General features: G+C 32.0%; 2 protein-coding genes across 3 annotated transcripts in view; one reads left to right on the top strand and one right to left on the bottom strand.

The window, feature by feature from the left end:
* The window catches only part of ana3 (rotatin homolog anastral spindle 3), a 131,025-nt gene that overhangs the window by 70,351 nt on the left and 45,083 nt on the right, over positions 1-15,591 (top strand). The gene's annotated exons all lie outside the window — the stretch shown is intronic.
* CheA7a (Chemosensory protein A 7a) lies at positions 4,894-13,705 on the bottom strand. The gene is made up of 4 exons (XM_072523065.1): positions 13,632-13,705; positions 8,642-8,800; positions 5,164-5,319; positions 4,894-5,103 (listed from the first exon to the last, which is right to left on the bottom strand). Exons 1-4 carry the CDS (start codon positions 13,674-13,676, stop codon positions 4,945-4,947), a joined length of 519 nt encoding a protein of 172 aa, XP_072379166.1. The 5' UTR covers positions 13,677-13,705; the 3' UTR covers positions 4,894-4,944.

Raw genomic sequence — 15,591 nt, 5'->3', positions numbered from 1 at the left:
CTAATAAGTGTTCAGGTTCCAGAATAACGTCCTTGATACGGTCGATAAAGTGGCTTGCGTTCTAGACGTAAGAATCCGTTTCCTCCGCATATGGTTGTAGCTGGTCAGCCAGAAATTTTGCCAGGGATTGTAACGGTGATCCAATAGAGCTGACTATTGGTCATAATGGTAGCTCTACCTTATGTACTTTAGGTAAACCGTACAGTTTTGGACATCTTGACGACTTTTCTCGTGGAATAAGCTGGAACTGTTGTTCTTTCTTGATGTTTGACGCTTGTATTTTGACTTTCGTTGTTTTCTCCAGATACGTTGTTGGGTCTGTTGCGATTTTTTGATATGCACTATCGTTTAGAATGTTTTTTATTTTTGTGTCGTAGTCTTCAATGTTCATTATGACAGTAGCGTTGCCCTTGTCAGCTGGAAGAACGATAACGTCTTTGTTTTGTTTTATATTCTTCAAGGCTTTCTTTTCTTCGTAAGTTAGATTCTTTTTTGGAGGCTTGGCTGTTCTTAATATTTGTGATACGTCTTGTCTAATAATCTCGGCTGTTTCTGATGGTAATTTAGTGATAGTCGTTTCCACTTCGCTAATGATGTTTTCGATGGGAATCCGTGTCGGTGCAATAGCAAAATTAAACCCTTTGGAAATGACACTATTTGTAGCTTCATCCAAAGTAAGATTTGAGAAATTGTAGACTAAATTACTGGATTCTGTTGTTGGTAGTTCCTTATTTTTTGGTCGTTGTTGTAGTATCAATTTCTCAAACTTTTTGATTTGTTTTTTCTTGGTGAGATCAGCATCTGTCTCCGATCCAAAGTTTGTGAGTTTGTCGAAGATGTTCCACATACTCGGATGTACTTTGTTACTTAGTGTGAGATATAGCTTTAGCAACTCTGAATTTACTTTATCGATGTCTTGTCTTGAATCTTGAATCGCTTCTCTAGTAAGTGCTAGACTTGCCCTTTTTAAAATATTCTTAGTTTTATGGTTATTTTTGTTGAAACTTAACTTCATACAAGTGGGTATTATGGCTTCATCGCGGCAGCGTTCTAAAAAGGTTAGGTTACAAAGTAACTTACCTCGCTTTGATCGTAGTTTTTCATATCGTCTAAGGTCTCGTAGAATTTCCTCCCCGTAGAGGTTAATTATATTGAATTTGAAATTTCCGCGGGAGCTATATGTGGTTTCAGTTGTTTTCCGGGTTTGACTCCGCGTTAAATATTTTTGGTTTTTAGAAAAACCATTGTTTTGACGACGTTTCGGTAAGGTCACACTTGCCATTGTCAAGTCAGTATATATATAATATATAATATATATTATATATATATATATATATATATAATATATATTATACATATATATATATATATATATATATATATATATATATAATATATATATTATATATATATATATATATATATATATATATATATATATATGTATATATATATATATATATATATATATATATGTTCGGATAACCGCGTTGAGAATTTAAAACTCGACGTTTCGGCACCCATTTTGGAGCCATTATCAAGAGGCATGTAAAATGAGAATCTATCTGGCTTAAGGCAATAAATTATATTTAATAGCCTCTTGACGAATGAGACGGCGAATATCAACACGTGCGTTTGTAGACAGATGGGAATTTGCTAAACGAATGAACTTTAACTATTTTTATACTTAAAGATCCATTAAAAATTTTTCGAAGTTAATTATTGATATAAATTACAATAATTATTGTATTAAATAAACTAGTTTAAGCCATTTTATGTGCAGTTTATATATGACTAATATATTAAAATTGCTAAAAACGTCGCTTATCCATGAGATTAGGTCTCGCTTTTCCGAACTTGCACATATCGAAGACAACGGTGGGCGTATCTATCGGAATGTAATTTTAGCTTTTATAGTACATCCACTAATAATTTTCCAACATAAACATGTCTGATTCTGGTATCAAAGAGACCGCCTTTCAAATCAAGGTTGTCAGACATATTTCCTAAAATTCCTAAGGTTATATTTAAAAAATATTCTCTATCCGCTATTATTCAATTGCTAGTCAAAGAACGACACTCTTAAAAAATGATATGAACATATTCCCAAAAAATATATCTATAAATTAATTAACTAGGTACTAATATTTCCATGGACTCTTCACTAATGAATTAAAGCAACCGTGAACGTTTATATATTACTTATGCTCTAAGTAATTTTCGAATATCGGCAACATTGTAGTCTGGAGAGAATTTGAACATTCGATCTATCTTGACGTTGCCATGTTGGTGAATTTAGCGGTAATACTCTTATAGATATAATGATCGACTTTTAAGAAATCAGACATCTTTTAAGAATCCAAGTTCTCAAAAACGGTTACAAGAATTGTATTATTTTTTTCCAAATTTCATTGATTTTATACCTTACCTGGAAACATGAAAAATTGCAGATATATTAATATGTTATATTAAAGTTACATTCAGTAATTTTAAAGTCATGCATTATGACAACAGCGCATCGCAAAGCGATAAATCGTAATCAACACCTGTGTGTCTGGCTCGGTGACACCATAAAATATTCCTATTTGGAAGCAGATATCACAGGCGGAGTATGTATGGAGTTTATAAGGTAAGTAATATTATATTTTTCTAGAATGGCATTTTGGAGACCGTTTGAAACGAATGATCAAGATGCATCAACTTCTGTGTTATCAATAAATAATGAAAATGATTTTAATGACAGCCCGGAATTAAAAAATAAAGATTTGCACGTACAATCCCAAAGAATAGTTTTAAATATGTATGAGTGTTTAAAAAAAGAAAATATTGGGATGGCTGATAATGCAATTGTTTCGAGAATTCATATATTAACAAAAATCGGGTATAAGACGATATATACAATTATTAAATTAGGCACTGTTACAGATCATTCCTTAAAACGAAAGCGACCAAATAAAAAATTGGGTAGGATTGACACTGCTGCAAAAGACGTTATTCAGCGAACAGTTTACAATTTTACAGGCACACTGACGATTCTTTTCAGTCCTTCTAATTAATTTCTTTACAGCTATCGCGATGCATCTTGAACACTAGTATTCATTATTATACAGTGTGTCGCATTTAAGATGAAGACAACTCTATATATCAGCTACTAAAATACATACAGATTTGACATTTTGCACAGTCATACATGTTGTTAGTGCACATTTTTTTAAGATAGTCATCTGAAATTTAAATTTTAAACGCGGCTTACTGCGAATCCACAAACAGGGTAAATTTTCGATATTTTGCTTCGCGTTAGAGAAATCGGAAAAACTTATTTGGAAAAGTTGTTCCACTTATTGTAAACGCACATACCAAATTTCATGACAAAATTCGCAATTTTAGTTTTTCAGTATTATTTGTAATCTCGATCCTAAATCTACAATTGGCTGTCTAAAGATGCATCTCGGGACAGCCAACTGTCCGTTTTAGAATCCTGACTACAATTGAAGAGCTTATTTCCAAAGTGTCTTACATCCATATAATGAAATCCATGAAATTACAGATTTTCATACAAATTTAACATACAAATTATACAATTTTACAATTTTCATATGCACTTTTAAATGGTAAATAAGAAGTTGTTTTGGTACATATAACTTTATTCTAGACTTGAAGAAATCTATAAAGTTTAAAAAAAGAAAATTTAAAAAATCGAAATTTTGGATTTAAGACACTGGAAATAAGCTCTTCAATTAATGAAAAAAGTAAAAGTGCGAATTTTGACATAAAACTTTGTTATGTGGGGTTAAAATAATATTTGGAACATCTTTTCCAAATAACTTTTTCAGATATCTCTAACTCGAAGCAAAATATTGAAGATTCACCCTGTTTGTGCATTAACAGTAGGCCGTGTTTAAAAATTAAATTTCAGTTGACTATCTTAATTGCTGGATAGACAATGTTTTAAAATTTTCTGACAGAATGAGCCATTATTTACAGATAATTGTAAAAAAATATTATGGTTTATGTAAAAACTAAATAATAAGTCCAATATTCTTATAAATCACTAAAATTAACAAGCTTTAATTTGAAAGAATCAATTTGTTATTTATTCGGTGTTGTGAGCCCGCTCCCATTTGAAAAAAAAACTGATTCTGTCCTTTGAAGAGTCCTATTCAAAAATGCCCCGTTTAAACAAATCGAAGGTTGAAGGGTGCCGGACATTTTTGCCGGAAACAATTCAAATTCAAAAGATCACCTTTTTCTGCTACGGAAAATATTGCTCCGATTTCTCACCAAAATCAATGTTGATACTTTAGTTTAGATACTCTTGAATCTCAAAAATACTCATTTACATATTTTTCAAGCCTCGAAAATGCATATTAGGTATCGCATTTTTCGGATTTTAAATCGCTTATATCTCCAAAACTATTAACTTTTGAGAAAAATGACATAGATCTTATTTAGAGTCACCCAAAAACCTAAAAAATATTTTTTGGAGCACAAAAGGTGATATTTTGAATTTGTTTAAAAAATTGTTTAAACAATTTCTGCCCAAAAATTGAGAAATTTTCCTGAATATAATTATGTAAAAATTAATAAAAATTATATGATTTTTCTTGAAATATGCGTTTGATAACTGATCCCTTTTCTTAATTTCCACGCCAATGGTCGGCACCGACATCAAAGAACCTCAAAAGCCGACGCTTGGCAAATTGACAATGGAAAAAGTATACAATCTTAAATAAATTGCCTTTGCAATAAAGTTGTATGAAATGTACCAAGAGGTGTTAGTAATCGTGGTTACTGTTCAACTCGTATAATATTAGAGAAATTAACTGCAGGGTTAAATAAGTGTAGGAGAATTATTGAATAAAAAGTAAGGTGAATATGCAATAAAGGTTATTTCATTTGATGACAACACTTTTATTTAGTTTTAATTAAAACATGTTCTGTAGATTACTCAGTCAAAGTAAATACTACTTCGTAACATCCTATTAGTTTCTTCTCGTCACTTTTAGGGAAGAATTCAGATCTGATTTTTACTTTACCAGGTGGGAATTCCTTGTATTTGAAAGTACTGAAATCTATCAGATGATTTTTAATTTGGTATCGTCCCTAAAATATATAAATAGTTTTTATATAGATTTTCCTATATTAATAGACAACATTACTTACCTTAGGGTAAGGACAACTAGATTTCATTCCAGCGCTTTTTTCCATTTCTTTTGCAAATTCGCCCATAAAATTTTCTACCATAGAGCATACGTCATCGTTTTTACTAAAAACGTATTTCCATTCGTTCTCGTCAAATGAAAAAATCGTTACTGTATTCTATAGGAAAAAATCGTAAATTAATTTGAAATCGCAATTTGAATTAAAATTATCACACACACACACAATTAAAATTATCCATAATTATTTTACCGATACATTATATTTCTAGACAATGTTGTAACTCTGTATATTTTGACATAAACCAAATAACAAGGTCAAAGAATATGCTGTTTACGCTTAAAAGGGAAATTCTTTGATTACAGTTTGATCAACGCGCTTGACTGATGACAAGCCAGAAGACATAAAAGAACAGTTCTTCGAAGACTTAAAACAAGCCTACAGAAGATGCCGCAGAAATGTCACTAAGATAGTGCTAGGTGACATAAATGCAAGAATAGGATGAGTTTTTATCTCCGCTATAGGAAGGTACAGCTTACACAACGTCATTAGCGATAATGGATTACGGCTTATAAACTTAGCAGTAGCACTAAACATGACAGTCGCTATTTTGAATACAAGAATGTACATAATGTAACCTGGACCTCCCCTGATGGAAGAACATCCAGTCAGATGAATCACATATTATTAAATTGAAGACACAGAAGAGACGTAATGAAGTTATAGAGGCACGAACATAGAGTCATATCATTGCTTAGTGATCTCAAGATTCAGGGCTGGAATTTAAAACGCTAGCAAAGAAAATAAAATGGCTAGAAAGAAATGGAATGTGCAAAAGCTGAGAGATGCATCAGTTACAGAACGGTACACGGAAAACATCACCAAGGCTAAGGAATCAAAATTTAAACGAAGAACGCCAGAAATATATAGACTGCTACTGGACCGGAATAAAGCAAGATATTCAAGCAGCAGCAAAAGATGAAGTAGGATCAGAAACTTGTGCCCATAAAAATCAATGGTTTAACAATTAATGCATAAATGTAACAAGGGAAAAAATTAAGCCTACAGAAAAATGCTTACCCGATGAACTAGAACAACTTTAGAGAATTACCAGACAGAAGGTAGAGAAGAAAAGATGATACACAAAAGAAAGAAACGAAAACACTTAAATAATGAACTTAAATATATAGAAACTCTTAACAAAGAGAAAGAATTCAGAAAATTCTATCAGAAAGTTAAAATTAACAGAATATAATTCGAGGCAACTACAAACCAATGCAGAAGTCTGAAGGGCGACCTATTAACAACAAGGAAAGATGTATTGAATCGATGGATGGAATATGTTAACCGGGTACTTAATATGGAGGAAGAAGGAAAAACCTGGAAGACGAAAGATAGAAAGGTAAGCGGAACAGACTAGAGGGAAGAGGAACTACTAACGGCACTATACTATGTCAGCATATGGCACCATATGTAGAGATATAACTAATATTTTGAGCTGAATCTCCTTTTTAAATCCTCAATTATATCGAAAAAGACAAAAGCTAAAACTTTACAAAACAATAATACGCCGAGTCCTAACATGTGGTTCAGAGACCTGATGTTTAACAAAAAATAATGAGAACCTGTTCGGTCTCTAACAAAAAATAATGAAAACCTGTTCAGATGTTTCGAAAGACAAGTATTAAGGCGAATTTATGGAGCGATGAATGAAAATGAAATGTGGAGAAGACGGTACAACTTCGACTTTATAGAATATACCAGGAAGCAGATATTGTAAAATACATAGGATGTTTGAGGTGGGGAAGGTATGTAATGCGGATGGAAAAAACTGACCCAGCCAAAAAACAACGCTCCTTGATAGAGCTTTATTGGACAGAGAAGCAGAGGAAGATGCAGAACAAGGTTCCTTGATAACGTCGATGAAGACATGAGCTTGGCGGAGAAAGGCGATGAATAGGAAGGACTAGAGAGAAATCCTTGAGGATGCTAGGACTCAGATAGGGTTGTAAAGCCAGAATGATAATAAACTTTGACGTTCTCATTTATCAATTTGATTCTCTTATTCTTCATTCATCATAACAGGCAGAGTGAATGTTCAGTATTCGGTATTTTCTTAACAGTCACACCAACGTATTTTAGGTCATCCAATGCTACTCGCTCTCTTGGCGATGTATCTCGAGATATTCTTACTATTTTGTTTTGCTCACTGTCATTCTGTCAATATGTTTGTTCCATTTTATTTTTCTTTTTTGTGTCCATGTACCCATGATCGATTTTGTACTGCCTTGTAATGTTTTCACTTCTTTCTCAATCGTATAAAGTTTTGCTGCTTATTTTTTTTTTCGTCTTTTCATTTCTGTTGTTTCCATTATTCGTTTTATTCCGCTTGTGGCATGTCATGTTTCTACAAAATACGTCATTATAGAGCATAATCTTGTCTTGTACACTCATTACAGTACACAATCATTGTTATGTCATTATTAAAACAGAAAAATTTGTAAGCATTCTAGTTATTTACAAAGTAGTGAATTAAAAATAATCAAACATGAACAAAAACAGGAATAAGGAATTCACAGGAATATAAAAAACTTAGTAGGACCAAAACAAAGTACTGGAAGGTTCATTTAAAGGGGGAATTACTACAAATAGATGCGAGATGCAGGCAGTAGGATTAGGGCGGTGTATAAATTCGAATGCCTTATGTCCAAACTTCTAGTTCGAAGGTGTGAAATAATATGCACTCGAATGTTGTATAATAAATGATTTGGAATGAATGGTAGTTCAGGGTAAACTTAACGTAACTTCAAAATGACTAAATACACTAATGGACTACATACGCAAAAGAGTCCAAGCCCAATTTATAAGCTCACAATATAAAACAGCAATTCGTCAAAAAGCAAAACACTTTTTAACTTTTACCTTTTGTCCGAGATACTTACATACATAAAATATTTGCATTATGAAATTATTGTTATAGTTTTTTGCATATTATCTAGTTTTACTGAAAGGGAAAAAACCTCATAAATAAATTAAAATATAGATATCCATTACACATTTATAGGTAAAATTAGAATGTTTAAGATTAAGTGAAATTACAAATTAATTTTAATTGGTGATTAAAGATCCGGCATTGATGAACCTGGATTGATGATGTGAAAGAAGACCTACAGATTCTAGGGGTTAGAAGATGGAGGGAAGTTGCCAGGAATCGACAGGAGTGGCGACTTCTTTGTGAGCAGGCCAAGATCCACAACGGATTGTCGAGCCACTTATGATGATGATGATGATTGATGAACCGGGAGGAAGCGATTGGTGTGTTGTTTTTCTGAAAGATTTCAATGAAACTAAGAGGAAAATTCTATAAAACTGCCATAACATCAGCTGTGGACGGATCTGAATGTTGGGCAGTTTAAAAGAAAGAAGAATAACGAATGGGTGTGCCGAAAATTATAAAAAGGGATGGAAATAGAATAATTACCATAAGATCATCATTAAAATCGACTTTGGTATCCATAAATCCATCTTCTACAAATTGTTTATCGCCGTCGTTTTTTATCTTCATACCAAACATTATCGGACGTTCTTCATTGTCACATTGTAAAATGTCATTTATTTTGACATTAACTGCATCACAGATCTGAAAAATAAATGAGTTAATAATGTTAATGGAAAATAAATAAATATATGTTTTTTAAACAAAGATTACTACTATTTCCGAGCTTATAAAATAAAAGCTAATAAAATATTATTTTTCTCGCATTCGCATCTTCTCCCAGTCTAACTCCAAATATATTTAGAATCTACAAAACAGTTATTACATAGGCCAGTAGTCACATATGAATGAGTAACGTGAATTCTCCCAAGTATTGATGAAAATTTTAAATGAGAATCTGTGTACGTAAAATACTAAGAAAGATATTTAGATCAACCCATTATATAATAAAGCACCTGGACTAGATTAGATCCCTGCTTAGCTACTTAAACAACTTTTGGACGAGGAAAACATTACCTACTTAACTATCTTCTTTAACAAAATTTACAATGAAGGAATAATACCAGATGAAATTAAGTCAGTGAAGCAAATTATCGGATAAGCCTAAAATTAGCATTTCAAAGACGAAGTGGATGGCTTTTGGAAAGATTAGTATAGATCAAGGTTTGCTTGAGAGGAGATAAAACGTGTAAACCATGCTAAATACCTGGGCAGCAGTTTAAAGGTAAATTGTGGCTCTGATGAAGAGGTAATAACCAGGATAAAAATATCACGTAAGGCTTTTATGACCTGGAAACCAGTTTTATGTAACAGAAATCTGTCAATACATATTCGCAAAAAGTTCCTGAAATGTTATGTGTGGTCTATCCTATTATATGTTTGTGAGACATGGACATTAAAAACCACAATGCTTAACAAATTAGAAGCATTCGAATTGTGGTGCTATTGACGGATCCTAAAAATATCATGGGTTTCTGACACTTCCAATGAAGATATTCTTAAAATGATGAATTCAGAACGCTTGCTCACAAATATCATAAAGATAAGAAAAATACAATACTTCGGCCATATGATTAGGCGCCGAAATACCATTTACTTCCCCTTATAATACAACGAAAAATGGAAGGAAACAGATGGATTGGTCGAAAGAAACTTTCATGGCTGCGTAATATTAGATAATGGTGTGGTACCACAGTAAAAGAATTATTTCGCGCAGCAGCCGATAGAGAACGGTTTCAGGAAATTGTAAACATGATGATGGCCAGCGTCTGAATACGGAGAAGGCATCTAAAGAAGAAGATTGTATCGATGGTACATGGAGAATTAAAATGAACCACGAGCTAGACGAATTAATGCAGAGCTCAGACATAAAGTCACAAGGACTAAACTGGCTTATTAATTTAGAAAAAATACCGGGTAATCGAGCTGTAACTATAAATGAAAACCCCAAAAAAAAAGAACAGTAAGGCCTCGTAAAATATGATATGTAGAGGATGACCTTAAAGCCATGAACATCAGACAGTGGAGAAATAAAGGACCCGACAGAGCAGGAAAGAAGAATGGAATGTATAATATACAATATATATATATATATATATATATATATATATATATATATATATATACAATGGCAATCGCTGTGACATGTTACACGTTTCCACCCCTATATTCATTTCACCGTAGGTACGAATTGTCATTGTCACATTGACATTAAAAATTAAAAATGCCTATTACGTTGTATAACGTCCAAGAAAAAAACTTGTAACATGGTACTTTCATGGTCATTCGATACGCGAATTAATTGATTTATTTATTGTTGCCTTCGAAAATAGACCTTCACCAAGTGTTACAACAGTTAAAAATACCATTAAACATTTTCAAACTCCGGGATGTGTAAACAGTTGTAAAAAGTGTCATGAAGGTAATGAACCACGTGTTAGACCCGTCGAAAAGGAGCGTCAAAACATTGATATTGATATTTGTGCTTTTGTGGAAGCTGGTGAACCCTGCAATAGTGTACAAATTGCTAGGAAAGTTAACGTGAATGCTCGAACTGTCCAGCGAGTTCTCAAAAGGAATGGGTATCACTGTTTTAAGATACAACCAACACAAGAACTATTTCCGGAAGATAACTTTAGGCGAATGGAGTTTTGTGAATTTATGTTAGATAAACAGAATGAAAATGTACACTTTTTAAAAAATATTTTATTTTCTGACGAATCTTCATTTTCATTACATAAAAAATCAACAATCCATCCGTTGCATATTATTCTCGGAAAAATAAGCACCTCAGTGTTGCAGTGCGAACGCAGCATCCGCAAAAGTTAAATGTTTGGACTGGGATGTTAGGCGACCATATTGTCGGTCCATTTTTATCGATTTAAACCTAAACGGGCAGAAACATTTACAACTTTTACAGAATGAGATCATTCCGGCAGTTCGACGCCTTCCCGTTAATTTTCAGGAGGTTTATTTCCATCACTATGGGTGTTCGCCTCACAACGCAACTATTGACTTCCTCAATCAAACGTTTCCTGATCGACTGAAAAGTACACGTGGTACAATTAAATGGCCCTGTGACTTAGCGCCTAACGATTTCTTCTTTTGGGGTTTTCTCAATAACATTTATAGCCCTTTTAGAGCCCTTAGGCGAACTACGTATAAGCGGATACACAGACGTACTGTACGTGAAATCAAATCTTATCTGTCTTTTTCCTTTTATTCCGATATACTCTGTACGAGTACTAGAAACCAAATTCGCAAGGATTTTTGCTTAGTTGAGGAGACATGTCGTGGAATGCAATTTTTAGATTCCCCATGTCTCTATTAACATCTTTATCAACGTCTGTTTTGCTTTTCAATTCTTAGAAAGCACAGATTAAAGCAAAAATCTGAATTTGATTTCGAAAATTAGTTTACGGATTTTAATATATATATAAATAAATATATATATATATATATATATATATATATATATATATATATATATATATATATATATATATATATATATATATATAAAAGGGCCACGTTTAGGAATATCAAAGACCTAGCTGAATGGTAGTGGTGCTTTATCAATCCTTAATTTTTTTTTTAGTTATTTTTTTGCATAATGTTTGTGGTTCATTTTGAAATTTTAATATTTTTGAGTTAGCATTCAATAAAATAGAAAATAAATGGCTGAGGTCATTTTGTATGGCCTAAAATTTGGCCAGAAATCTTTACAAAATCAAATTTTTTCAAATCAATTGCAAAAAAATAATTTTGATTAAGTTGAAATTTGTACAGAATAATTGTATAACTAAAAAATACATATCGTTTTAGAGAGACAGTATATCTGCCACATTGAATTGTGTAATAACATAAATGAGCACGTCACTTAGTCAATGACTACATCTGTAGCAAAAGTTAATTGATATATTAGTAAGCAACGATGTAATATAATACTAATGATGGAACCTATGAATAAATACTTGTGTCCGAAGTAGCTACTAATAATGACCGACTCTTGTTTCCGGATTATCAGTGGTTTACAAAAAAAATTCTTTTGATACATATATATGTACAATAATTATTTATTTTCGTTGATATTTACATTTGAATAAAAGATACATTGACGTGTAACATTGTAATATTAACATAATTAACATAAAAACATATATATTTTACAAGTTCGTAGTTGCGACTGGATCTGACTGAATTCAAAATATTAAAAATTTAACGAATTTATTGATTTACCAAAAAGAATATATTAAATTATTGACTTAACATATATAATGTTACCTGTTTAACATTAAAATATGGGGGATAACTATATTCAAATTAATCAGCTGACAAATTTACGTCGGACATTGTAGCCGACTAAGTAAACTTTCTTTAGTTCTACATTAAGTTAGAGTTGGAGTTCTACAAACCTTCTTTATCAATACGCTATTAAAAACAGGTTTTGTGAAATAAATGTAAAAAGCACTGACACATTTGCATATTTAAAACATTTTTTACATGATTTTCTTTTTTGCAACATTTAGCATTTTTTGTATTTAGTTACATAGTAAATGAGATATTTTTGCTACTTCTAGAAATTTTAAAAATATTTTCTTCTTCTTCTTCTTTTTGTAGTGCCTATCCGTTCCGGTTGTTGGCGACCATCACGGCAGTCTGTATTTTGCAAACTGTGGCTCTGAAAAGATTTGTGGTTGTTGTGTTGAACCACGTATGTAGATTTTTCATCCAGGAAATCGTTCGCAAATATTTTGGAAACATTAATTTTAGTTTCATTAATGTTTGCTTCTCTTCCGCTTTGTCCCAAGAATAGTTTAATACTCTATTGAAAATTTCTCGACATTCACCACCTAAACTGTGTGTTTATATTTCTATATTTTGAAGCGAAGCTTCTATGCTGGCGTTGTATTACTTTTTCCCTATAGTAAAATGCTAAGGCGAGCGCCATGGAAATAGCGCCACGACACGGCGTCACGAAAGTAGCGCCATGAAATAGCAGTTCGTGATTCGCAGTCACAGTAAATAGTTGGAAAAGTCCATTTACGCGATGAGCGAAGTCCGTTATACAACATGAAAACTTTTTAAATTTTATTAAAATATATAAAAAAAAATAATAAATAAATAATAAATTTACTTTATTCAATTTTAAAAATATTTCAATTTTAAAAATATAGGAAACATAGTATGAATCCACGCTCTAGTCTACAGTACTGCCTACTGTACTTTTTTTTTAACGTTTAGTATATATTTAGGTGAAATATTATCTCCATTTAAAAGTCATTTTCACGTTTTTTTGATTTCTACAGTTTATTGGTAGGTATATGTTTATTGTAGGAATTATTGGAGTAAACATTTTTTCGTCTTTATATTAACAAAAATCAACAAAGTACTATTTTATGGTTTAAAATTATTGATAGATTAAAGTATTTGTATAAAAAAAATAAAAATATTGCGCTTATTAATATATACTTACAGTTGCTACACAAACCACTAAAAAGTACCTAATTACTGGAATCATTTCAGAAGTAAATCACAACTAAATCACTTTATGTACAAATCGTTTTTATACTAGTCTATTACGTTGATCTGTTATGCTGATACCAAAACTAATTTTACATATTATTGTTAGAATTTAAATTAAAAATTATTTTATTCTGAAGAACTGACATTATTATTATTATCTCAAAACAATTACAGTTTGCAATTATATGCACCAGTTGGTACTTAACTGAGAATTTCCTTTTTGGTACAAATTAACTGTTTCGTTTGATTGAATTTAAAAATATTTTTTAGTTAATATCTCTTAAATATGTACCAAATTTAGCTAAAAAATATCATTTGACATCGTTTCAATGTGTGTCCATTTGAGAGGAACTTGCTCGTTTATATTATAAAGCACTCATTTACAGTATAGCTACTTTTATTTGATTTTGGTTATTCTTTCTTTTCCATATTTTCTGTGATACAAGTCTCATATTTGTACATAGAATGTGAACTCCTGCAACTTAAGAGGTGTTAAGAGGGTTCAGTCCCTTATGTTGTAGGAATTCAGTTGTCCGTTGTAAATTGTGCTGAAACTGTTGGTCGGCTGGGTTATTGAACTTTAATTTAGCTGATGTACGAGGTTATTTATTGTACCGTAATTTCTCCATTCCCTGAGGAAGTTTTGTGAATGAATAAAACTGAGTGTACTGCTTCTATTCTTTGGTCAGTGGTATCTTCTGCTGTGGCGGGAGTCAGCTCTTCTGTTTCTCTTTTCAGTTTTCGTAGCTTGAGGTTAACAAATAATTATAAGGATGCGACCAGGATATATATTGGTGGTACCCATATGTAGCCTTGTTCCATTTTTGTTGGGTGGTTGAACTAAAAATATTTCTTCTACTTGCATTAGCTTGTGTAGTTCGTCTAAAGGAATTCTTTCCCATTTTTAAGGTTTGACTATTAGGTTAGGTTTAGGTGTTTCTTTGGAATCATAGTAGTCTTTGTGATTATTAAATGTGAGTGAGCACGTAAGTTGGGAAATACGTGAACGACTTGGAATGGAGTATAGTTTAAATACAAGTTTGTGATTCGTATACTAGCCATCAATGTCTACGATTTCATAATATCTGGTTAGGTCTTCTTCTTGAATATACGGAATTTGTGATGCAGGGTGGTGTTCAAACATCGTTTGCACAGTCCATGCCATTTCTTTTGGTTTGATGAGGACGTTGTGTAAATTTTGATCCTTGCAAATGTAATTAATGTTTGTAGATCGTTAAGTATTCGTATACTCTAAAAGTTTTTTTACTTCATTGTGAAGATTTGCATAATTGTTTGCAAGTTTAGAGTTATCTGATCTAAAATATATCGAACTTGCGTGTAATTATTAAAATGGAAAACAAATTTTTTTCATATTCAATTTAATTCTATTTGTCTCTTCGGCTGTAATTTCGTGGTTGTCTAGAGAAAAAAGTAGTGGAGTCAGTATATTATATCTGGCCTGAAAGTGACATAAAACCATTTTATTCGAAAATCCAACTATAGGACAATAATGCAGTAGAGGTAGCCTTGCGTCTTAAGTATTTACGAGGTTTTTTTCACTAAATCTAATAAAGAATATTGTATACCAGACGAATTTATACAGTACGCAAAAAACTGGTGTAATTGTCAACACAAAAACTTCTGAAATTACAGAACTCTTCTCCATTTTGATTTTTATGGGGGTAATAGAGCCACCAGCAATAGAAGATTATTGGGCCACTTCTTCAAGAATTCCTCTTGTGAACTAGCTAGGTCTTTGTCCAACACTGAAAAGATCAAAGCAAACCGAGGCCGTCCATCAAGTACGGAAAATACAAATAACCAATTCACCATCCTTTTGCTGTAAGACCTGATGATGCTGTCAGAACAGACGCCAGTTTATACCGCTAAAGGAAGATGTAGATTTTGTA

Source organism: Diabrotica undecimpunctata, chromosome 2 (assembly GCF_040954645.1).
Source record: "Diabrotica undecimpunctata isolate CICGRU chromosome 2, icDiaUnde3, whole genome shotgun sequence".
In the NCBI taxonomy this organism is placed as follows: domain Eukaryota; kingdom Metazoa; phylum Arthropoda; class Insecta; order Coleoptera; family Chrysomelidae; genus Diabrotica; species Diabrotica undecimpunctata.
Note: the sequence above shows the minus strand (reverse complement) of the source record. Positions and strands in the feature narration are given on the sequence as shown.

Excerpts from the sequence above, each read along its gene's own strand:
- CheA7a (XM_072523065.1), bottom strand. The coding sequence starts at position 13,676 with ATGATTCCAGTAATTAGGTACTTTTTAGTGGTTTGTGTAGCAACT. Across the intron at positions 8,801-13,631 it reads TAGTGGTTTGTGTAGCAACT|ATCTGTGATGCAGTTAATGT; the intron begins GTAAGTATATAT and ends TTTATTTTTCAG. Across the intron at positions 5,104-5,163 it reads CTAGTTGTCCTTACCCTAAG|GGACGATACCAAATTAAAAA; the intron begins GTAAGTAATGTT and ends TATATATTTTAG.